This window comes from Pinus tabuliformis, chromosome 3_2 (assembly GCF_031772625.1).
Source record: "Pinus tabuliformis cultivar Carrire ecotype Pingquan chromosome 3_2, CPIR1, whole genome shotgun sequence".
Lineage (NCBI taxonomy): Eukaryota > Viridiplantae > Streptophyta > Pinopsida > Pinales > Pinaceae > Pinus > Pinus tabuliformis.
Window position 1 is genome coordinate 1,243,467,201 of NC_142302.1, and position 25,796 is coordinate 1,243,492,996.

Below are 25,796 nucleotides of genomic sequence, written 5' to 3' on the forward strand. Positions count from 1 at the left end.
TGAAAGTTACCTTGTAATTTTTGAGAAATTGACTAGAGCCAATTGCAAAGCTCAATCATTTTTCTCCTGCTTCAAATGACTATACGAGGGTCAAGGCCAAGCCCTGATAGATCGTGTTTTTGCGTGGTGTGTTGTGTTGACTATCTTGTCATTTCTGTTCTGATTCTTGGTGCGACGCTTCAACGCTACAATGTCTAAGTTGATTAATTTGTTTTCTGATTCCGACAAACTTGAAGGCACAAAATCTTATAAAACATGGCACCATCTCATTGAAAGCACTCTCATTTACAATGAATTATGGCAGGGTATATGTGATGGAGATGTTAAGCCGAATAAACCCACAGATTCAGCTGCACTAGCAAAATTGGAAGTCAAGAATGCTAAAGCCTTAACTCTTATTAAATCTTCTGTGAATGATGAAATGTATGTCCATATAGAAAATGCTATAGATGCATGGTTTGCTTTGAAAACTTTTAAAGACCTCTTTGATACTCAGCTTGAATCAAAGAAAGTTGATCTACAATTAAAATTATTACAACAAAAATTGACTGAAGGAGGTGATGTTCTTGAATATATCTCACGACTTAAGAATATTAGGCAGGAAATCATTAATGCTGGTTTTCCAGCAATAGATGATAGTTTTATGGTAACAATTGTAATTGTTGGACTTCCTTCTTCCTACACGCATTTTTTGGAGACTCTACAATTAACTGGGAAATTAGAGAAACTAAAGTTTGATGAGCTTTGTGAAATGTTGACTCAACATGATAAAACCTTTGGGAAGAAGAAGAAAGTTGGTGAAGATGTTTTTCTCATAGAGGCCAGCACTAGTAAATCATCAGCAGACAATTCTCGAGGCAGAGGCAAAGGAAATCAGAATCAAGCAGCACAAAGTCGAGGCCGAAGCCAAAGCAGAGGAAACAACTTTAACAGAGGCAACAACCGGGAAGAAGATCAAAATATTGAGGATCGATAATGGAACCGAATATGAATCAAATGAGTTCAATAACTATTGTAGAGAAGCTGGCATTAAGAGGGAGACTACTACCACATATACTCTTGAGCAAAATGGTGTTGTTGAAAGGAAGAATTGTTCTATCATAGAAGCCACTCGTGCCATGCTTCATGATCAAAGCCTATAAAGTTCTTATGGGCCAAAGCTGCCAACACTGCCGTGTACATTCAAAATAGATGCCCTCATCAAGTGTTGGACTCTAAAACTCCCGAAGAAGTTTTCACTGGTAAGAAACCTGATGTTTCTCGCTTTAGAATTTTTGGTAGCCCCGTATATTTTCATGTGCCGAAAGAAAAAAGAAGCAAATTGGATGCTTTTGGGAAGAAAGGAACATTTATGGGCTACAGTGAAATTTCTAAGGCATATAGAATCTATGTGCCTGGTCAAAGAGAAGTGGAGATAAGTCATGATGTCACCTTCGATGAGGATGTTGCCCTTGGGAAGATTAGTAACCTTCCTATTCCAAGGAAGGACAAAGAAGCAGATTCAGGAAAACAGGGAGAACCACAAGATGAGCTGATGCCCGATGTTGAAGGACCAATGGATCCCATTGATCCACCTCCTCATGAGCCCTCCTCCTCGAAAAGGAGACCCTCATGGCTTAGGGAAACTCTCGAAGATGCCGAGAGACATGTTGCACCAAGGGGGACATTTCGTGAAAGTAAGAAGCCGAATAGGTACCAAGGGTACTTAACTGCCATGAGCACCATTGTTTAATCTGAGCCTTGCACATTTGAAGAAGCTGTGAAACACCAAGTTTGGAAGGTTGCTATGAATGAAGAGTATGAGTCGATTATGAAGAATGATGTCTGGGATGTGGTCCCTAGACCCAAGGACAAATCTGTTGTCACCTCGAAATGGATCTACAAGATCAAGCATGGAGCTGATGGAAGTGCTGAAAAGTTCAAGGCTAGATTTGTTGCTCAAGGCTTCTCTCAAAAGGAAGGTGTGGACTACGATGAGATATTTACGCCTGTTGCCCGATATACCACCATCTGTTCGATTATAGCCCTTGCTGCCTCGCAAGGATGGAATCTACATCAGATGGATGTCAAGGCCGCCTTCGTACATGGTTCAACTAAGGAGGAAGTCTATGTAGACCAACCCATACTGACTAGGATGTCAGTTTTTGGGTGAAGTTTCAGTTGCTTACTTCTCAGCGACTGAGTTGCAGTGCAACAGTTAGCAGTGGCACTGCTATGGGCAGCATGAGGCAACATTTTGAGAGGGTGCTGTAGTATAGATGCGGCAGTGGCAGAGTCATGGGTAGCAGTACAATGGATGAAGGGCATCAGGCTAAGCATCAGCAACACAGAGGACCGATGTAGTAGATCAGTGTAGTACTTCTGTTGAGAAGTGTTGCTAGAGCATTTTCCTCGCTAAGAGGGAGTGTTTGATTTTGGGTAGCATCGGATGTGCTCTAGCCCCAAAATTTCGTGGAGGGGCTAGAACACATGAGATCTCCAAAACCCGGAAATCGTTTGGAGAAATTCCACAAAGATGAGGAGTTATTAAAATAATTAATATTTTTAATGAGTTCCTAAGTCTAAACTTAGGAAAATAAAAATATTAATGTGTATTAATAAAAATATGGGTGAGAAGGTTCTAAGTGACGAGGATCAAGCCTGTTTTAATCTTAGTCGTTGATTAGAGATTAGATCACGGCTGTTGATTCATCAACGGGAAACGTATAAGAGAAGGCTTGAGGGTCAGTTGGAGATACACTGAAGAGATCAAAGAGTTCGATTTTTCTGGGGGCATGGTTTGCTGAGAAATTCGAGCTAGTGATCTGAGTTGCAGTGAGGGGCAGTTCGGCAAGGGAACTTCAGTCCGAGGCCAAAGAATACATAGCAAGGAGGGAGAGAAGCACCAAGAGAGACAGCGAAGTCCTAGAGAGGGTGACGCAGAGGCCGTAGGGGCTGACGTAGGTGACGCAGAATCCATAGGGGTTGACGCAGGCCCTTAGAGGCAGCGCTGGGAGATTCTGTGGGGCAGAGAGAGAGCAGTTCAACAAATCGACTTTCTGAGCAAGGGAGGCTCACTGTGGGGGTGATGCAGTTCCAGCGCAGAGCTTGGAGCAGCCATTGCTGCCCAGCACTGGGAACAATTGGGTCATTTGTGGGGTTTGATCATCCAGTTGCTGAATTTGCCGGAATATCTGTCTCCGAATAGAGGTACTTCTGCCAGGATTTTTCTCTGTTGGGTGAGCCATATCTGGCACCCTAGTTGTATTCAAGAATCTACTTAATAATACAAACCCTCTATATGTTGCACCGGTTTTCCCAAATTGGGTTTTTCCGGGGACGATTGTCCAAAAATAATGGTGTCCCTTGTGTGATTGTCTCAGTGTATTTCAGTTCATGATCTGTATGTATGTGTAGGCTGCAATAGTGTTTTACATCGATATTTATGTAATTAAATAACTTGTTAATGCAAAGAACAAGTAGGAGATGTTAAACCAGTAATTGCAGTAGGGGTTTCTGATGTGTAGATTCAGAAATTTTCACATGGTATCAGAGCATTGCAGATCATAGGAGACTGAAGACACCAGCCAAGAAATCCGGAGAATTTGCAACAGAAAAGCAGTTGTCCTGAGTGACAACGTTGTTCCAGAGCCAGAGACGCAGAAGGAGTGACACAGTGTAGAAAAGGTGATGCAGAGGCTCACGCAGTGCCTGCGTCATCACTCTGAGCCAGATGAGGGTGACACAGTAGCTGGGAGGAGCCCACACAATAGTTGTGTCAGCTATCTAGGCTAGCGCTGAAGTAGAGGGGCGCAGATCAGGCTCACGCAGTGCCACACCATCTTTCTGAACCAGGGAGGGTTGATGCAGTGGCCAAGAGGAGCTGATCCGGCTCACGCAGTGATTGCGCAGAGCCAAAGAGGCTCAGACTCTTCAGTTTTCGGGGTTAAGGGAGCCGAGCAGATTTCGATTTGAGGAGCTGGTGGGACGTTGTTTCTGTTGGTGCAGAACAGTGTCTAAGGAGACTGAACCAAGGTAGAGGGAATCACTGCCTTGATAGATTTCTAGCCAAGAAATCTAGATCCAGGTTGCAACAACAAAGGAGGATTGGAGAGGAGCGATTTGACAATTAGCTAGAGAATTTCCATTAAGGAAATCAGGACTCAGAGGGAGTCTAGAGGAGCTTGTTCCTTAGAGGATTTCTAGCACCAAATAAATCCAGATCCAAGTCTTGCTAGATTGACAGCAGGAGAGGGAAGAGAACCAGTCCTATTTTGAAGTAGAGATGGCAATGAATGGGTTGAGGGATCAGGACAGATTGGATGGAGCATCCAATTTTGTCATCTGGAGGGCCAAGATCCTGGCAATCCTAGACAAACATCGCATCAAGGACTATGCCTTGAAGGTAGTTGTTGAACTGGTCGACGTTGATCCATTGAAGAAGTACGAGGAGGCCCAGGCGAAGGCCAAGTGAATGATCCTAGACGGGGTCAAAGATCATGTAGTACCACACATTGCTGAGAAGGACACAACAAGGGAGATGTGGGAGACCCTGACCACCTTGTACCAGGGCTCTTCCGTGCAATGGAAGATGCTATTAGAAAATCAGCTGAGACAATACCAGATGCAGAAAGGAGAGGAGATAGATCCCTTCCTTCTCAGGTTGCAAGGGATTCACGACCAGTTGACTTCCATGGGGTCTACACTGAGGAATGGGAGACTTTTGTCCAAAGTATTTTGGGCAGAGTGACTCTCCCCAATTGGGAGGAGATGTGGGCAGCTCTTCGACAAGAAGAGCTCAAGAGGTTGACCAAGGCAGGAAGTAGCGGCAAGGGAACCCGAGTCAAGAAGGAGGAGGATGCAGCTCTCGCATCAGCGGGACAGCAGGGGCAGCAGAAGAGGAAGAAGAAAGACATCACCAAGGTTAGATGCTTCAACTGTGGGGAGCTGGGACATTATGCCACTCAGTGTCCTCGGAAGAAGGGCAAGGGGGAAGCTTCTGAATCGAAGGCTTCTCCAGCGAAAGCTGACAAGGAAGGCGAGGATGACAATTGTGCCATGAGTGCTCATGTGCCTCTGGAGAAGAGGTGGGGCGACATGGAGTTGTAGTCGAGAGGACTACATGGGGGCAGGATCCTTGAGGTGCCCAAACTCTTGGATCACATGCAGCTACGAGAGCCCTTAACGACAATCGCAAAATGACAGGTGCCGGTTAGAGTGAGGTGTGATGGAGCGACAGTGGCAAAGCTAGAGTGCCAAAGTCTAATGCAGCACAGTGGTGCAAGAGGCGCAAAGAAGTTTGCCGTAACATAGTGGCGCAGAAGGTCAGCATAAATTAGCAGCAGAGGTAGCTTCAGGATCACGAGGCATCCATACTAACCAGGATGTTAGTTTTTGGGTGAAGTTTTAGTTGCTTACTTCTCAGCAACTGTGTTGCAGTGCAGCAGTTAGTAGTGGCAGTGCTATGGGCAGCATGAGGCAACATTTTGAGAGGGAGTTGTAGTACAGAGGTGGCAGTGGCAGTGGCAGAGTCATGGGTAACAGTACAGGAAGCAACAGTGCAGTGGATGAAGGGCATCAGGCCAAGCATCAGCAACACAGTGGACCAATGCAGTAGATCAGTGTAGTACTTCTGTTGAGAAGTGTTGCTAGAGCACATCCCTCGCTAAGAGGGAGTGTTTGATTTTGGGTAGCATCGGATGTGCTCTAGCTCCAAAATTTTGTGGAGGGGCTAGAATACATGAGATCTCTAGAACCCAGAAATCATTTGGAGAAATTCCACCAAGATGAGGAGTTATTAAAATAATTAATATTTTTAATGAGTTCCTAAGTCTAAACTTAGGAAAATAAAAATATTAATGTGTATTAATAAAAATATGAGTGAGAAGGTTCTAAGTGACAAGGATCAAGCCTGTTTTAATCTTAGTCGTTGATTAGAGATTAGATTACGGCCGTTGATTCATCAATAGGAAAAGTATAAGAGGAGGCTTGCGGGTCAGTTGGAGATACACTGAAGAGATCAAAGAGTTCGATTTTTCTGGGGTGTGGTTTGTTGAGAAAATTGAGCTAGTCATTTGAGTTGCAGTGAGGGGCAGTTCGACAAGGGAACTTCAGTCTGAGGCCGAAGAATACATAACAGAGAGGTAGTGAAGTACCAGGAGAGATAGCGCAATCCCAAAGAGGGTGATGTAGAGGATGTAGGGGCTGACGCAGGTGATGCAGAAGCCCTAGGGGCTAACTCAAGCCCTTAGAGGCAGCGCTGGGGAGATTCTATGGGGCAAAGAGAGAGCAGTTCAGCAAATTGACTTTCTGAGCAAGGGAGGCTCACTGTGGGGGTGACCCAGTTCTAGTGCAGAGCTTGGAGCAGCCATCGCTGCCTAGCACTGGGAACAACCGGGTCATCTGTGGGGTTTGATCATCTAGTTGCTAAATTTTCCGGAATATCTGTCTTCGGATAGAGGTACTTCTGCCAGGATTTTTCTCTGTTGGGTGAGCCATATCTGGCACCCTAGTTGTATTCAAGAATCTGCTTAATAATACAAACCCTCTATATGCTGCACCAGTTTTCCCAAATTGGGTTTTTCCGGGGACGATTGTCCAAAAATAACAGTGTCCCTTGTGTGATTGTCTCAGTGTATTTTAGTTCATGATTTGTATGTATGTGTAGGCTGCAATAATGTTTTACATCGATATTTATGTAATTAAATAACTTGTTAATGCAAAGAACAAGTAGGAGATGTTAAACCAGTAATTGCAATAGGGGTTTCTGATGTGTAGATTCAGAAATTTTCACAGAGAATATTGGAAGTCTCTGTGGAAATTTACCCTGGAAATATTCTCTCAAATTTCTTTTGAAACCTGTTAAATTGGCAACTAGGGCCAAACTCCATGTGGGTCGGCTTATTTATGGCAGTTGATATTTTTCTTGGATCCCTCTCGTCGAGAGGTGTAGGATTGATCCAGAGATCATCCAATTCCGATAAGCATTTATGGAGATATGAATTTATTTTGTTTATGTAATTATAGTCAAGCCGACCAGCTCTTATGTAGGCTCTAGAAGCCCAGCCGACGTGTCTATTCAACCTCCTCGTTTTTAGTATAAATAGAGGAGGATTTGAAGTCATTTGAAACACTCTTCATATGATCTCTCTTCTCCACTTGTTTGGGTTGTCCTCTCTCAAGGAGGACGTAGTGGAAAGGGTCTTCTAAGAGAGCCCTAGACGTAGTCAACTAAGGTCACTTAGCTGCAGTTGAAAGGAGAGATACCTGTACGCAGTTGAAGAAGATCTGGCCGCAGTAAAGGAGGCCTCATACGCAGCTAAAGGGAAGGCCCTATCCGCAGCAAAGGAAGGCTTGGGCAAGGCTAGATCCACAGCCATTGAGGAGACCTGCCATACGCAAACAAATTGTGCAACCAGTTACACGTTGTCCTGATTCACGCAAAGGATAAACGCAATCCTATACACGTAGGCAGAGACACATACGTTGGATCATGAATTCGCAGGCACTAGATACGCTGGTCACTGATGATGCTTATACGCAGAATCATACACGCTGTACATACACGCTATCATGGTATATATATATATGTATCATTATATACGCTGGGCAACTCAGACTTAGCCGCAGGACATAATGAAGAATCAGCATGTTGGGCATATTCGTGGTTATATATATATATATATACGCTGGTAATATGCCGCACACTAGGCAGTGATGCTAGAGACGCAATGGTGCAGCACGCTGGGTACTCACACTTGAGCCGCAGTGATGAAGAAGTGTCACACACTGGGCAGTCACGCTGGAATCGCAGTAAGAAGTGCCGCAGTACAACGCAGGTGGAAGCATATAAATTGAATCGCAGTAAGAAGTGCCGCAGTACAACGCAGTCTACACGCTGTTCATGATCAGGATTCAACGAAGACTCCTTCACCACAGCAATAGCTACATATACGCAGGCTATGATATATGAACGTATATACGCACAACATTCTTGGATATATATACACGCAGGTGGAAAAATATAAATTGAAATGTATGTGGTTGACATAATGGATACATATACTCGCAGGTGGAAGCATATAAATTGTCATATGCAACAACTTCATGATAAAGGGTCTATACGCTGTCATGATAACAATATGATACATTGGTTCATGGAGAAACCCTATACACTGTTATAGGAGGAGACCTGTTAACATAGAAAGAACCAGTTTAAGAAGTCTGCCAAATAGGATCTATACCCTAGTTGCTTTGCTAGGCTGCAAGCCATAGCTTGCAGCTAAGGCTGAAGGATAGTAAAGGCAGCATGATGATATGAGCATTGGACAGCAGAATGATGTAAGAGATCATGGGCTGCATAGGACAACAGCATGATGATGATGCATATTAGTATGGGCAGCATTATAAGATCATGAACATGAAGAACATCGTGATAAGATCATGAGCATGGGTAGCATGATGATAATCATGATTGTGTCATATGCAGTGGTGCAGCAAGTGGACCTAGATGCAGCAGGTGACGCCATCACCTTGGAGAATCAGTTGAAGCAGAATGTCTTCAACTGATCTCATCGTTATACGAAATGATCTATGCTCAGATCTAGACAAGTCAAAGTGTTGACTTCTGTTGTAATTGTATTATCTCTCTCTCTCTCAGCTGAACTTTGAAGATAAAAGAAGATTTGATCAAAGGATTTCCCCACACATTGTGGGGTTTGTCCCTGGCTCGCGCCATATCTTGTGTCCTCTTGCCTTGGCTTGTCTTCTGCGTTTTATATTTATGTTCTATCTGCAGTTTATCATGATGCTGATGTGATTGCTAACTGTGAAAATTTAAATAAATTGCTCTAGCATAGAACATACCTAATCTTAACATGGAATCAGAGCTGAGGTGAAGACAACGCCCAAGCAAGAGTGAAAGAGCAATCACCAAAGACAGTTGGGACAAGACAGAAGGATCAATGGGTTCCTCATAATTCACCTAGGGTGAAGTCAAAGCAGAGAATGTTATCAGAATGGCGCAGCGGAAGATTCTGATGGTCCATCTTAAGATCACTTCATTGGGAAGTTCGGATCTAAGGGTGGAAGGAAAGGCGGATGCCTTGTTGAAATAAGTTCGGTCGTTATGCGAAGGAGTGTCCGAATGGCAGAGTCACATCTCTTGATGAAGATAACAATCATTCCTGGGACATCTTCAATGATCAAAAGAATGACTGGTAATGCAGGTCATCAAGGAAATGGTCGTCTCTTCCACGAAAGCAAGGAACCCCAAAATCTCTTTTATGTACCTGATCGAACCTGATGTCCATCTTGGAAATGGAAGTCAAAGGTTGCAGGGTGGCACTTATCGATGGAAAGGTACGTGTTTGAAAATAGATCTTTTAAAGATGTTTTTGAGTTCAGGGTTGTATCAAGTTGCAGGAAGTCCACTGGGGACCATGTCCATTGACTCAGCTCTAGAGGTCTGTGAGTCAAATGGTGACTAGGATGCCTGAATTCATAAGGAAGCATGAAGGTACATGTCTGAAATGTACCAAAGGAAAATATTATAAGGGTACCATTCCCCTCATGCAGCAGGTTCACAGGTTTGGAACAACCCGAGGAGTTTGAGAATCATGATCAAGGAATCTCATGTATACATATGGAAGAAAGCCCTCTATGGCTTGAAGAAAAACACCTCAGGCATAATATGAGAGGATTGATAGCTGTCTAATGCAGCTGAGATTCACTAGGAGTGAAACCGATCCAAACCATTACTCGAAGGTTGTGGATGATAAACCTCTCGTACCGACACCTATGTCTGACAGGTGCAGACCCTCTCATTTATAGGAGACAGAGGGAGTTGGATTCTGAATGTGGGAAGATAAGATGCAAGCTTGTGACTGCCTCGAGGACCTTAACTTTCAGAAGTTATATGGTAATGATGTCGGACCAGATTTGGGAAATGCCTCTGAGTTTCATAAACTCATTCGCTTTGATGTTCTTGGAGAACCTCCGTCCGGACATCTGTGTTGCAGTTAGCATGGTGAGCTCATATTTGGTTGAGCCTCACTAGATTGGTGCCCAGAATGTTCTAAGATATCTTCAGGGCAAAATCTCTCATGAATTGAGATACACTGCCGGAAATATGAAACCTCATGATTATTCGAATGATGAGTGGGCAGGAAGTATGGAGGATCACTAGAGCACTTCCCAGTGCTGTTTGGAATCTGCCTTGATATCCTGGATGAGCAGGAAGCAGATGTCGGTGACTCTGAGCACCACCAAGGCAGAATACATTGCTGATAGTATGGCCTTCTGTGAGGCAGTCTGGTTGCTGAAGCTCTTCAGTGAGCTGTTTGTACACATGATGAATACCACTGTGAATCTTTGTGACAACCAGAGATGGGATTCGATTATTGAGGAATCCCGTATTTGACAATTGCTCCAGCAGATAGACATCAATTACTGCCTTATCTGGGATATGGTAAGTCGATGATCAAGGAGGCTCCATCACACTGAGATGATGTACAAGACAGAGCCCTGAGGAAAGATCAAATTTGTGATTTTCCCGAACGATTTGGAGTCGTCGAGAGACCTTTGTAAAAGGGTCCTGCATGCTGCATACATTGAGCTCTAGGAGCTTTGGGGGGCTTGCAGTTCTATTGGAGCAACATACGACCACAGGGTGACTCACCCTCCCCTGGTGGTGCGCACTGAAACAAGATGATTCGCTCTCTTGTGGGACAAGATGATTCGCTCTCTTGTGGGACAAGATGATGCGCTCTCTTGTGTAGCAGGATGATTAGTTCTCCTGTGAGGCCTGGATTGATGTGTTCTCCATGGCGATTGTAGCAGGATTGATGTGTTCACCTGTGAGGCCTGGATTGATGTGTTCTCCATGGCGATTGTAGCAGGATTGATGTGTTCTCCTGTGAGGCTTGGATTGATGTGTTCTCCATGGCGATTGTAGCAGGATTGATGTGTTCTCTTGTGAGGCCTGGATTGATGTGTTCTCCATGGCAGCCTGGATTGATGTGTTCTCCATGGCGATTGTAGCAGGATTGATGTGTTCTCCTGTGAGGACAGGATTGATTAAGTTCTCCTGTCGAGGCTTCCTACCCATGCAGTCTGGGACTCATGGGAAGTACCTCTCATCTGATCAATGAGCAGGGAAATGAAGTTAGGGACCATAGTAATACCGATGGACGCATCGTTGTATCTACCGTACTCCCTACGCTAGGATGTCCTCCATTGATTTGGGATCAATGATACTGGTCTGGGACCAGTGGTAGGAGTTGTACATGCTATGACGCTGACTTCGGGTCGGCTGAGACTGGTCTGGGACCAGTGGTACATACTCCGAGACTGACTTCGTGTCAGTGCAGTACTGGTCTGGGACCAGTGAGAGTGGTACATACTATGACGCTGACTTCGGGTCGGTTGAGACTGGTCTGGGACCAGTGGTACACTCTCTGAGACTGCGATACTGGTCTGGGACCAGTGGCAGGAGTGGTACTTACTATGAAGCTGACTTCGGGTCAGTTGAGACTGGTCTGGGACTAGTGGTATGCACTCTGAGACTGACTTCAGGTCAGTGGAGAATGATATGACTCATTCTCGATCAATTCTTCTTCTTCATAGTTCAGCGGAGATGAGCAGAACAGAGTAGAGCCAGTAGAGCAGAGCTGAGCAGAGCCAGCAGGGCTGAGCAGAGTTGGGCAGAACAGTGTAGGGCACTGATGGCAGAGATAGTACAGTCGTACACATGGATCAACGGATGGAGTTCTCCCTAGTTGAGAGGGAGTGTTAAATTGGAAACTAGGGCCAAACTCCATGTGGGTCGGCTTATTTATGGCAGTTGATATTTTTGTTGGATCCCTCTCGTCGAGAGGTGTAGGATTGATCCAAAGATCATCCGATTCCGATAAGTATTTATGGAGATATGAATTTATTTTGTTTATGTAATTATAGTCAAGCCGACCAGCTCTTATGTAGGCTCTAGAAGCCCAGCCGACGTGTCTATTCAACCTCCTCGTTTTTAGTATAAATAGAGGAGGATTTGAAGTCATTTGAAACACTCTTCATATGATCTCTCTTCTCCACTTGTTTGGGTTGTCCTCTCTCAAGGAGGACGTAGTGGAAAGGGTCTTCTAAGAGAGCCCTAGACGCAGTCAACTAAGGTCACTTAGCCGCAGTTGAAAGGAGAGACACCTGTACGCAGTTGAAGAAGATCTGGCCGCAGTAAAGGAGGCCTCATACACAGCTAAAGGGAAGGCCCTATCCGCAACAAAGGAAGGCTTAGGTAAGGCTAGATCCACAGCCATTGAGGAGACCTGCCATACGCAAACAAATTGTGCAACCAGTTACACGTTGTCCTGATTCACGCAAAGGATAAACGCAATCCTATACACGTAGGCAGACACACATACGTTGGATCATGAATTCGCAGGCACTAGATACGCTGGTCACTGATGATGCTTATACACAGAATCATACACGTTGTACATATACGCTATCATGGTATATATATATATGTATCATTATATACGCTGGGCAACTCAGACTTAGCTGCAGGACATAATGAAGAATCAACATGTTGGGCATATTCATGGTTATATATATATATATATATATATATACGCTGGTAATATGCCGCACACTACGCAGTGATGCTAGAGACGCAATGGTGCAGCACGCTGGGTACTCACACTTGAGCCGCAGTGATGAAGAAGTGTCACACACTGGGCAGCCACGCTGGAATCGCAGTAAGAAGTGCCGCAGTACAATGCAGTCTACACGCTGTTCATGATCAGGATTCAACGAAGACTCCTTCACCACAACAATAGCTACATATACGCAGGCTATGATATATGAACGTATATACGCACAACATTCTTGGATATATATACACGCAGGTGGAAAAATATAAATTGAAATGTATGTGGTTGACATAATGGATACATATACTCGCAAGTGGAAGCATATAAATTGTCATATGCAGCAACTTCATGATAAAGGGTCTATACGCTGTCATGATAACAATATGATACATTGGTTCATGGAGAAACCCTATACACTGTTATAGGAGGAGACCTGTTAACATAGAAAGAACCAGTTTAAGAAGTCTGCCAAATAGGATCTATACCATAGTTGCTTTGCTAGGCTGCAAGCCATAGCTTGCAGCTAAGGCTGAAGGATAGTAAAGGCAGCATGATGATATGAGCATTGGACACCAGAATGATTTAAGAGATCATGCGCTGCATAGGACAACAGCATGATGGTGATGCATATTAGTATGGGCAGCATTATAAGATCATGAACATGAAGAACATCATGATAAGATCATGAGCATGGGCAGCATGATGATAATCATGATTGTGTCATATGCAGTGGTGCAGCAAGTGGACCTAGATGCAGCAGGTGACGCCGTCACCTTGGAGAATCAGTTGAAGCAGAATGTCTTCAACTGATCTCATTGTTATACGAAATGATCTATGCTCAGATCTAGACAAGTCAAAGTGTTGACTTCTGTTGTAATTGTATTATCTCTCTCTCTCTGCTGAACTTTGAAGATAAAAGAAGATTTGATCAAAGGGTTTCCCCACACATTGTGGGGTTTGTCCCTGGCTCGTGCCATATCTTGTGTCCTCTTGCCTTGGCTTGTGCGTTTTATATTTATGTTATATCTGCAGTTTATCATGATGCTGATGTGATTGCTAACTGTGAAAATTTAAATAAATTGCTCTAGCATAGAACATACCTAATCTTAACAAAACCCTTGCTGTTGATGTCTCCTTTGCTTCAACTATGTCGTTGCTGAATCATTGCAACTAGGTAAGTCGAACTAGTGGAATCACATTTGTGTCTTCTTCAAACCCTATCAACTTGTTCTTATAATCTTCTGTTGGACAACCAACGACCATGATCACATCTCAATTGATGGCCAAGATCATCTTGACTCTATCCATTCACATTTCCGAAAGTTTCTAGAGAAAAATCGATTTCCCTCAATTAATCTGATTTAATTAACCAGTTTTCTTAAGTTAGGAAATATTTAATCATTGGTCAATTAATATAATTGAGGCGTTTCTAAAACTTTTCTTGTGAAACCTTTTCTAGGTTTTGGAGATCTCGTGTTCCTTAACCTCTTAGATACCATAGAGACTAGAACACCTATCCGCTGCTACCAAAAACTAACAAGGTGGTGTATTTTTGAAGCAGTATTTAAAGCTTGACAGTGCTAACAATGACAAGGACTGTGAACCAATGTTGCACAAGACATCTTGAAGCAGACATTTCAAAAGGGGACAGGGAAAATCACTCCAAGGAAAAATTCAGAGTACGTCACTTGGCATCTTCAGACAGTGAGTGGTACTTGGGATATCAACAACAGTGAGGTACAACAATGGCAGTTTCTACATTAACACACTTGAGGTATGAGTTGATTAAAGAGATTTTCTTAACAATCTACAAAGGCAGCAGTTTTGAGGAAGTTTTTCTTGCATTGTATACTTGAAGTTTACAGTCCATATCATGTATGTTAGAGGAGTACATACATGTATGTGTTGAGGCAGCAAAATTTGGTATGATTGATGTATCATGAAGATAGAGTTTTAACACTGCTGAGGTTAGTTGACATGTTGATTAGGATCTGTTGAGCAAAGATGCTAAGGTTTTTATGTATAGGTTGATGTATGTGTGAGGGCATTGCTGAGAGGATAGAGTACTTGGCTAATATGCATGTTGATGACCATTACAGAGATGAGGAATGAATTGGTTATTGATGTAAGTTGCTAGGGTTTTCTGTTGATATACATATTGAGCAGAAGCAGCAGATATTTATATTACAATTTGTTTTGTATCGATATCAATCACAGGTGGATGCAGTCTAAAAATTGTGAAACATGGTCCGCTGTGGTGAGTTGAAGGTTGGAGCCTTCAGGGAAAGTGGCCGCTTGCTAAATAGGGTGGCAGGGTGGTGTTAGGGTAGGTTGGAGCCTACATAAGGCGTTGGAGAATCCTTTAGTTGGAGCTTGTTAAAATTGGCAACTAGAGCCAAACTCCATGTGGGTCATCATGGCAACTGATATTTTTCTTGGATCCCTCTCATCGAAAGGTGTAGGATTAATCTAAAGATCATCCGATTCCGATAAGTATTCATGGAGTTATGAATTTATTTGTGTTATAAGACAAATTGTCAAGTTGGCCAGCAACTTGTGTATGCTCAGAAGCCCAACAGTCATGTCTATTCAACCTCTACGTTTTTAGTATAAATAGAAGAGGACTTGAAGTCATTTGTCACACTTACTCTTCATGTGATCTCCTCCTCTCCACGTCTTTGGGTTATGGTGAAGGAGGGACACCAAGAGTATATGTTGGATGATGCCCTAAACGCAGTGCAGGTGAAGGCCTTATACACAGCCCTAAATTACAGTCATGAAGGAGACATCAAGACGTAGTTGAAGGGAGAGGATCCTAGCTGCAGTTGAGGGAGATCTTGCCATACCCTAGTCGCAGTAAAGGAAAGATTCTAGACACAGATTGAATGCCCTAATCCGCTGTCCTAGAAGGCTCCATACGCAGTCCTAAAGGAGAGACTTAGCCACATTTAAGGGTGCCCTAGACGCAGCAGTTAAGGGTGCCCTAGGCCACAGTCAAACAAGGGTTTTTATGCAGCAAAGGAGGCACATATACACAGTAAAAGAAGAAGCCTTATCCGTTGTTATAAAGAGGCCTTATCTGCAGCAAAGGAAGGGCTGATCAGCAGCCCTATACACAGTAATAAGGAGGCCCTGATACGCTGATAAAAAGGAGACCAGATCTGTTGTTCAAGCCGCAGTCCAACCATGAGTTCTAACCACAGTTGAAGTAAGGATTCTGTTGTGCCCTAGCTGCAGTAGAAGGAACCATAATGCAGCAAGGTTAAGGGACTGTTTGAGCATCCCTTGTGCAACCGTTTGAGAGTGGTTTCTTCTTGTTAGAAGGCCGAGTTAAATGGAGCAGTGGAACAAACTTGTTGGGGTATCATTGGAAGAACAAGTATAACGTTTATGCTGCTACAGGAAAACTGTGTGTTAGGCCGCAGGCCATAACACCACAGTCAAGCTTTTCGTATGGGTATGTGAGGGCTCAGATCATTAGCATAATACATGGAGCTGTCGTGTCTAATATTGTTGAGATCTCAAGCTATTAGATGGTTGTATGACACTGCTGTAATGTGAGATGGACAAAGCTATTGTCATGGGTTAGTATGACTATGTTGAGGGTATGTCAGATGACAAGGATGCAGCAAGGTGATGGTTGCAGCATGATGGGGCAACAAAGTGATGATGGATGTTGTATGATGAGTGCAGCATATAAGTCATTGAGTGCAGATCAGTGATAAAGAGCAGCTCAATGATTGGAGCAGCTCAGTGATAGAAGCAGCAACATGAAGTGCATAACATGGTCATGATAAGTGCAGCATGGTGCAGCAAGAGGACAAGATGCAGCACTATGATAGGTGAAGGAGTCACCTTGGAGAATCAGTTGAAGCAACATGTCTTCAACTGATCTCATATAGATATAGAAAGTCAAAGTGTTGACTTCTATTGTAAATGTACTATCTCTCTCTCTTTCTCTGCTGAACTATTGAAGAACATAAAAGAAGAATTGATCAAGGGTTTCCCCACATTGGGGTTTGTCCCTGGCTGGTGCCACATCTTGTGTCCTCTTGTCTTGGCTTGTCTTCTGCGATTTATATTTATGTTCTATCTGCAGTTTACTTTAATGCTGATGTGATTGCTAATCTGAAAAAGATATTGAAAATTGAAATAAATTGCTCTAGCATAGAACATACCTAAAATTAACATGGTATCAGCGCTGAGGTGAAGACAATGCCCAAGCAAGAGTGAAAGAGCAATCACCAAAGACAGTTGGGAAAGGACAAAAGGATCAGTGCATTCCTCATCCCTCTTCAAATTCACCAAGGGTGAAGTCGAAGCAGAGAATATTATCAGAATGGCGCAGTGGAATATGGCCTACCTAAAGATCACTTCATTGGAAGACCAGATCTCAGGGTGGAAGGAAAGGCAGATAACTAGTTCGACCATTATGCGAAGGAGTATCCGAATAGCAGGGACACATCACTTGATGATGATAACAATCATTCCAGGGACATCTTCAATGATCATAGGAATGATAGGTAACGCAGGTCATCAAGGACACGGCCGACTCTTCAGAGAAAGCAAGGAATCCTAGGCATGAAGAATCAAATGTTGTTTCTGATAAGATCTTGTATTGGCCCTCTTCTTCAAATTCTTTGGGAATCTAGCTTATGGATTATAGTCCTTCAAGGCACTTCATTGAATAGAAGTGTGCTCTCTCTAATTTGGTAGAGATGGAAACAATCATGGGATTATACTTGGAGTCAATGCCACCTATCTTGGAAAGGGTGTAGGGAATGTTACCCCTCAATTGAATGAGGGTAACTTGATTCACTTACTAAATCTCTTTTATGTACTTGATCACAAGAAGAACCTTGTATCCATTTCGGCAATGGAAGTCAAAGGTTTCAGGGTGGCACTCATTGATGGAAAGCTACGTGTTTGAAAATAGAATTTTCAAAGATGTTTTTGAGTTCAGGGTTGTATCAGGTTGCAGGAAGTCCACTGGGGACCATGTCCATTGACACATAGCACCGAAGGTCTGTGAGTCAAATGGTGACAGGGATGCCTGAATTCAAGAAGAGCGTGAAGGTACATGTCTGAGATGTACCGAAGGAAAATCTTACAAGGGGACCATTCCCCTTATGTAGCAGGTCCATAGGTTTGGAACAACCCGAGGAGTTTGAGATTCATGATCGGGAATCTCATGTATGCAGGTGGAAGAAAGCCCACTATGGCTTGAAGTAAAACACCTCGGACCTAATATGAGAGGATTGATAGCTGTCTGATGAAGCTGAGATTCACTAACAGTGAAGCCGATCCAAACCATTGTTTGAAGGTTGTGGATGATAGACCTCTCATACCGGCACCTTATGAGGACGACCTATTTCTGACAGGTGCAGACCCTCTCATTTGCAGAAGTAAGAGGGAGTTGGATTCTGGATGTGGAATGATAAACTGCAAGCCTGTGACTACCTTGAGGATCTTAACTTTCAAAAGTTATATGGTAGTGATGTCGGACCAGATTTGAGAAATGCCTCTGAGTTTCATAAACTCATTTGTGTTGATGAACTTCCGTTCGGACATATGTTTTGCAGTTAGCATGGTGAGCTCATATTTGATTGAACCTCACTGGATTGATGCCAAGAATCTTCTGAGATATCTTTGGGGCACAATCTCTCATCGATTGAGATACACTACTGGATTATTCGAATGCTGATTGGGCAGGTAGTGTGGAGGATCACTAGAGCACTTCTCAATGCTAGTTCTTTTGGATTCTGCTTCGATATCATGGATGAGCAGGAAGCAGAAGTCGGCTGCTATAAGCACTGCTGAGACTGAACACACAGCTACGAGTATGATCTCGTGTGAAGCTGCATGGTTGCAGAAGCTCTTAAGTGAGCTGTTTGTACACATGATGAATACCACTGTGATTCTCTGTGACAACCAGAGGTGGGATTCAATTATTGAGGAATCTCGCATTCAATGATTGCTCCAACAGATAGACATCAAATACTGCCTTATCTGGGATATGGTAAGTCGATGAGCGAGGAAGCTCCATCGCAATGAGATGATGTACAGGTCGCTACACTTTGTCAAAGCCCCGGGGAAAGATCAAATCTGTGATTTTCCCGAACGACTTGGAGTCGTCGAGAGACCCTTGTAAAAGGGTCCTGCATGTTGCATACATTGAGCTCTGGGAGCTCTGGGGGCTTAGGGTTCTTACTGGAGTAACATACGACCACAAGGTTGCTCACCCTCCCCTGGTGGCGCATGCTGAACAGGATGATTAATTCTCTTGTGGGCCGGGATGATTAGTTCTCCCGTGGCGACTATGGTACAGGATGATTAGTTCTCCTGTGGGCTAGGATGATTCGTTCTCCATGGCGATTGTGAATCAGGATGATTTGTTCTCCTGTAAGATAGGATGATTAGTTCTCTGTGGCATCCACTGGACAGGATGATTCGTTCTCCTGTGGATAGGATGATTAGATCTCCTATCGAGGCATCCTACCCATGCAGTCTGGGACTCATGGGAAGTACCTCTCATCTGATCAATGAGCAGGGAAATGAGGATAGGGACCATAGTAGTACCGATGGACGCATCATTGTATCTACTGTACTCCCTATGCTAGGATGACCTTCATTGATCTGGGATCAATGATACTGGTCTGGGACCAGTGAGAGTGGTACATACTCTGAAACTGACTTCGGGTCAGTAGAGGACTGGTCTGGGACCAGTGGTACACACTCTGAAACTGACTTCGGGTTAGTGGAGAATGGTATGAGACATTCTCGATCAATTCTTCTTCTTCATGGTTCAGCAGAGCTAAGCAGACTAAGCTGAGCAAAGCTGAGCTGAGCAGTGCAGGGCACTAATGGCAGAGATAGTACAGTCGGACATATGGATCAGCGGATGGAGTTCTCCCTAGTTGAGAGGGAGTGTTAAAATTGGCAACTAGGGCCAAACTCCATATGGGTCATCTTATTTATGGCAGCTGATATTTTTCTTGGATCCCTCTCATCGAAAGGTGTAGGATTGATCGAAAGATTATCCGATTCCGATAAGTATTCATGGAGTTATTTTATTTGTGTTATAAGACAAATTGTTAAGTCGGCCAGCAACTTGTGTAGGCTCAGAAGCCCAACAATCATGTCTATTCAACCTCTACGTTTTTAGTATAAATAGAAGAGGACTTGAAGTCATTTGTCACACTTACTCTTCATGTGATCTCCTCCTCTCCACGTCTTTGGGTTTTGGTGAAGGAGGGACACCAAGAGTATACGCTGGATGATGCCCTAAACGCAGTGAAGGTGAAGGCCTTATATGCAGCCCTAAATTACAGTCATGAAGGAGACATCAAGACGCAGTTGAAGGGAGAGGATCCTAGCCGCAGTTGAGGGAGATCTTGCCATACCCTAGTCACAGTAAAGGAAAGATTCTAGACACAGATTGAATGCCCTAATCCGCTGTCCTAGAAGGCTCCATACGCAGTCCTAAAGGAGAGACTTAGCCACATTTAAGGGTGCCCTAGCCACAGCAGTTAAGGGTGCCCTAGGCCACAGTCAAACAAGGGTTTTTATGCAGCAAAGGAGGCATGTATACACAGTAAAAGAAGAAGCCTTATCCGCTGTTATAAAGAGGCCTTATCCACAGCAAAGGAAGGGCTGATCAGCAGCCCTATATGCAGTAAAAAGGAGGCCCTGATACGCTGGTAAAAAGGAGACCAGATCCGCTGTTCAAGCCGCAGTCCAACTGTGAGTTCCAACCATAGTTGAAGTAAGGATTCTGTTGTGCCCTAGCTGCAGTAGAAGGAACCATAATGCAGCAAGGTTAAGGGACTGTTTGAGCATCCCTTGTGCAACTGTGTGAGGGTGGTTTCTTCTTGTTAGAAGGCCGAGTTAAATGGAGCAGTGGAACAAACCTGTTGGGGTATCATTGGAAGAACAAGTATAACGTTTATGCTGCTACAGGAAAACTGTGTGTTAGGCCGCAGGCCATAACACCACAGTCAAGCTTTTCGTATGGGTATTTGAGGGCTCAGATCATTAGCATAATACATGGAGCTGTCATGTATAATACTGTTGAGATCTCAAGCTATTAGATGGCTGTATGACACTGCTGTAACATGAGATGGACAAATCTATTGTCATGGGTTAGTATGACTATGTTGAGGGTATGTCAGATGACAAGGATGCAGCAAGGTGATGGTTGCAGCATGATGGGGCAGCAAAGTGATGATGGATGCTGTATGATGAGTGCAGCATAGAAGTCATTGAGTGCAGGTCAGTGATAAAGAGCAGTTCAATGATTGGAGCAGCTCAATGACAGGAGCAGCAACATGAAGTGCATAGCATGGTCATGATAAGTGCAGCATGGTGCAGCAAGAGGACAAGATGCAGCACTATGATAGGTGAAGGAGTCACCTTGGAGAATCAGTTGAAGCAACATGTCTTCAACTGATCTCATATAGATATAGAAAGTCAAAGTGTTGACTTCTGTTGTAAATGTACTATCTCTCTCTCTTTCTTTGCTGAACTATCGAAGAACATAAAAGAATTGATCAAGGGTTTCCCCACATTGGGGTTTGTCCTTGGCTGGCACCAACTTGTGTCCTCTTGTCTTGGCTTGTCTTCTGCAATTTATATTTATGTTCTATCTGCAGTTTACTTTAATGCTGATGTGATTGCTAATCTGAAAAAGATATTGAAAATTGAAATAAATTGCTCTAGCATAGAACATACCTAAAATTAACAGAGCTGGTAAACCAGGGAGTTGGATGTCCTTCCAGTTGGAGCTGGTAAACCAAGGTGTTGGAGCGTCCTTCAAGTTGGAGGCTATAAACTAGGGGGTTGGAGCCTCCTTTAGTTGATTAAAATCTTGGAAGTTGGAGTTTCCTATTGATGTAAATTAGTGAAGACAAATATTAAGAAATGTTCTGTGGTTTTTCTCCCGGAAGGGTTAAAAAATTCTGGTGTACTATCTTTATTGTTGTGCATTGTTGAATGGTTTTGATGATTGTTTATGTTTATCTGATGCTAATGATAATTAATGCTCTAATAAGTTAAAAATTAACAAATTGAAAGGAAATATTGATTCACCCCCTCTCAATATTTCCAACAAGTTCACTGCATCCTACTTTCCTCTATGACTTTTAGCGGTTGGATTAGTTCTTCCCCCCTACCCCGTGGCCCTTCCTGTGTACTGGTCATTTGCAACTGGCTTGTTATGGGTTTTCTGCCGTTAGATGACTCCTTTGCACTCGTGGTCGTGTTCTTTGACTATCGACTCAATTCTATCGACCCTTATCTATAGTCGTGGCAGCTTCCCTTTCTACTTGGTTGATCTCATGCACAGACCTGTTGTGGAATCTTGGTGGCCACACTCTGCACAACCAGCGGCTCAATTGACACACTTCCTGTTGGCCTCATCCTTGTCATGCGGGTCCCTACCCATGACTTTTCTAACTGCCCAAACTTATTTGTCGATATGGGCCATCTTGCACCACTGCCCTTTTCCCTTGGCCCCGTGGAACTTGTCCCTTAGCAGTTGCCTTGTGGCAGTTGGTACTACTGCAGTCAAGGCTATCGACCTTTGTCACTCAGCCGTCACCCACTACTCAACCACTTTCTGGACTTTTACAGCTTTCCCTCCTATGTGGCCCGATCCACACTTTTCTTGGCACCTACAAAAAGTTTATTTGTTGCTTGTAGATTGTTGGATGAACTTGGCCCTTGCGACCCCTGCACTAATTTGGCCTTTGTGCAATACTTTGGAGATTGGTTTTCAAAGTACAAGCTCTAATATGATGTTAAATTTCCTTAACCCTAGCAATCTGAAGTATTATAACGAGTCTCTTGTTAGTCAACTGCTTTAATCCCGAAGCAGGTTTTCGATAACCTTTTTCAATTAAGTAGAATATCATATTTATCAGGTGGACTATCTAGTAGTCTCTGTACTTGGAATACCTTCAGTTGGAAGAATTGATTCCCTTTGGTGATCAGGAGAGTGGTGTACCTGGACACAAATGAGAAGTAGGTTGGACATTTAAGAATGTTGTCTATAGAATAAGGGGTAAGTAAAAATTAGCTTGTACAATTAATCTATTGTCTTAAAATTTCTTAGATTATCATATGAGGGATTGGAGATAGTATAATCTGTTGAGTAATCTTTGTTTTGCATACTGGAAACTTAGAGTTTGTGCTATTAAATATATATCTAACTTCCTTTTAACTTCCTTTGGACCTTGCTTGACTTGATCAATGTCTTTATCCTAAAAGATTTCGTTTGCCTTTTTCTGTAAGTTGATCTTTTATTTATTGCATGGCACCACCAAATTTGATTACAATTTACAATAGTAGTTGAGAACAACGTTGAAAGTATAGGTGCCCAAGCATGATAAACCCATGGCAGCAAGCTTGGATAATTGCTACCACCTTCCTAGCATAGGATCCAATCAATAAATGGCCTGGTTAATGGCCACCGAAAGGGTGCCTTCTCATTAGCGAGGATAGAGACTTGTGTCCAGCTAATTCACCTCTTTACCTATAGACCACAAGCTCAAGTTGGACTTTTTCATCTTCAAACATACTCTTGTCATCAGTTGTTTGATGAAAATTCAATTCACTGTCTTTTTTATTTTCCAAATCCCTTTCACTCCTGAGTGCCAATATTTCAAATGTGTATGTCTAGTTTCAACCTGCAGTAATATCATGATTTCGCTTAAGTAGTAACCTGTATGCTTGAGAAAAGCTCCGACTTTGTACTCTAATTTGACATTTGTTGGTATATGTGTGCCATTTTATGTTTTGATGATTAGGTATGTAATTAGAAATATTTATCTCCTTTTAAATCAATAAGGCGGCTTGGAAAAGCTATTGAAAGTAGAGGAATAAACTTTTCGACGAGCATAGGGATATCGGATAAAAGAATCTTTAAAGAGGAAGAGACATGATAATTAAGCATGTAATTAAAAATATTTTATCCTCTTTTAAATCAAGAAGAGCTAGTGAGGGAAGATAGAACAAAGGCTTGGCAGAGTTATATAGAGGAGACAAATAAACGGTTGGACAAGATTGGGATATCTAAGAAAAAAATGTATAGATTGCGCTCTCTAAATAGACAAGAAAAAGAGGGGATGATGTTTTTGGCTTTTTGATGCAATGAACGGTCATTTATTTTCATGTTATAACATAACGTTCTAGATGAAAGAAAAAATTAAAAATATTATACAATTTCATGCCAATAAAAGCTTATTTCTATTCGTTCTGTATGAAACAGAACTGAATCTATGAAGCTATACATTTTAAATATAAGTCAAAATTTATCCTTTAGAGCAATACAAATTCATATCCACAATGCAATAAAGTATTTCAATATTTGATTGAAAATGCATCAACAAAAAACGTTAAGACCATTTTTAGAAAGAGATCTTGATTTTATCCTATGAAGGAAATCTCTCTGAAGTATGACATATTTATTTGTAGGTGGGTGGATACAACATTTTTGGATCAAGATCTTCGTGTTGGTCGTGGTGACAAAGGATCTATTTTTGTCTCAGCTCGTGTCAAAAAACAATGATATTCTTGTTTTATATATATATATATATATAAGAGTTCCCAGCATTAGCTTGATTATATGCTTGTGTGAAAGGTATCATCCGTCAAAATTGGGGAAGATGGGGGAATCTGTCAGTACTCAGCAAGATATTAACATCTTCACTTGAAATGTTTAATATGTGGATCAGGGAGGAGCTATATTTCTTCTAAAAAATAGAAATTTATAATAATGAAATTCTTCATATCAATATATATTCTCATGTCGATATTGTTTGCTAGATTAGCTTCTTGTATTTTAATATGATTTTGGTGTTTCTTTGCCATTTTTAATTGCAAAATACAGCTATAAACTTGCTAATTGTCACAAGATTCACAATACACAAGTGAAAACTATTATATTTCTTCTTAAACCATTTTCTCAAAATAGTCCATATGAATATTGACTGCATAAAATTTACGATGGAGATAGAAGAAGATAAAAACCTTCCATGCTTGGATATTGTTTTCACCAAAACGATTGATGGATCATTGGGACATCAAATATATCGGAATGAAACTCACACTAATAATATATATTTAGGTAGACTGACATCACCGTCTTGTGATAAAGATGGGTATTATAAATACTTTGGCAATAAAAACCAAATGAATGTTGTACACAACACATTCGATCGAGAACTTAAAACATCTCAAACAAGTGTTGAAATGAAATGAAATGTAATGATATTTTAATGCCCACGAGACTAAAAATAGTCTATGGGACCACTAGTTCCCTGTTTTTCGCTTTTTGCAATTCAATCCTTTTCTTATTCAAATTGATGATGAGCTGGCCCAACCTTGTAACAGTCCCCTTGCTGAAAAGACAATGCCAGGCAACTGATGCTAACATATTTCCATAACTTTCCCTAATGTTTTTGAATGCATTACATTCCAAAATGAAATGTTTTACCGATTCCACTGCCATAGACATGCAGAATGTACACACCCGTTGTTCCCAAGCTTCTTTAGGCCTTTTCCATTGTCATGTTGCACACTGAAGTTGATGCGAGTTGGTTCTTAATTGAGCAATAAGAACCTTTTCCCTCCATGGAATGTTAGCTCCAACATACTCTTTTTGTTGAATATTACACGTGGGGTTGAATTCCTCAACATAGTACTTCTTTCTACCCAACTATTTTCCCCATACACGTTTACGGAACTTCTCCATAACAAAATTCTTTAGCTCCTTGCTATTTGTGGGACAGGGATTGAGGTAGATATTCTATTTTTGTATTCATGTGTAGTTTTGTCTCATCCATGTTTTCTTTTTTTCACTCATGCCTTCATTGAAGATAACATTAGGCCATCTACCTACTCCCATTTTTTCAATTCTTATTCGATATCTTATGAGCCACGCCATAGCAATTGCTTCTATGGGAGTTGCTTCTGTTTCACTCAACATTATCTCATAAGGAACCAAACTTTTTATTTTGAACTTGCTCATGATTAAGCACTTTTGGATTTTCTCAATTTGTTTCCATTTTGAGATGGGGGTATTGCTAGCCCACAATTCACACCCATATAACATCATTGGACAAACTAGGAGTCCAAAAAGCACTTTAATTGTTTTCCGATCCCACAACTTTGTCT

General features: G+C 42.3%; 1 protein-coding gene across 4 annotated transcripts in view; it reads left to right on the plus strand.

Annotated features, from left to right (window-relative positions):
- Positions 1 to 24,415, plus strand: part of LOC149185237 (plastid-lipid-associated protein, chloroplastic-like) — a 147,249-nt gene extending 122,834 nt beyond the window's left edge. For all 4 annotated transcript variants that reach the window (XR_016257359.1, XM_089417849.1, XM_089417848.1 and 1 more), the window contains one exon: positions 24,096 to 24,415. Coding sequence is in view for 3 of the 4 variants with exons in the window: in XM_089417849.1 (XP_089273975.1) it covers positions 24,096 to 24,189 (94 nt within the window). In the remaining variant the exon portion in view is untranslated. The remainder of the gene's footprint in view (positions 1 to 24,095) is intronic.
- The last annotated feature ends 1,381 nt before the right edge of the window (positions 24,416 to 25,796 follow it).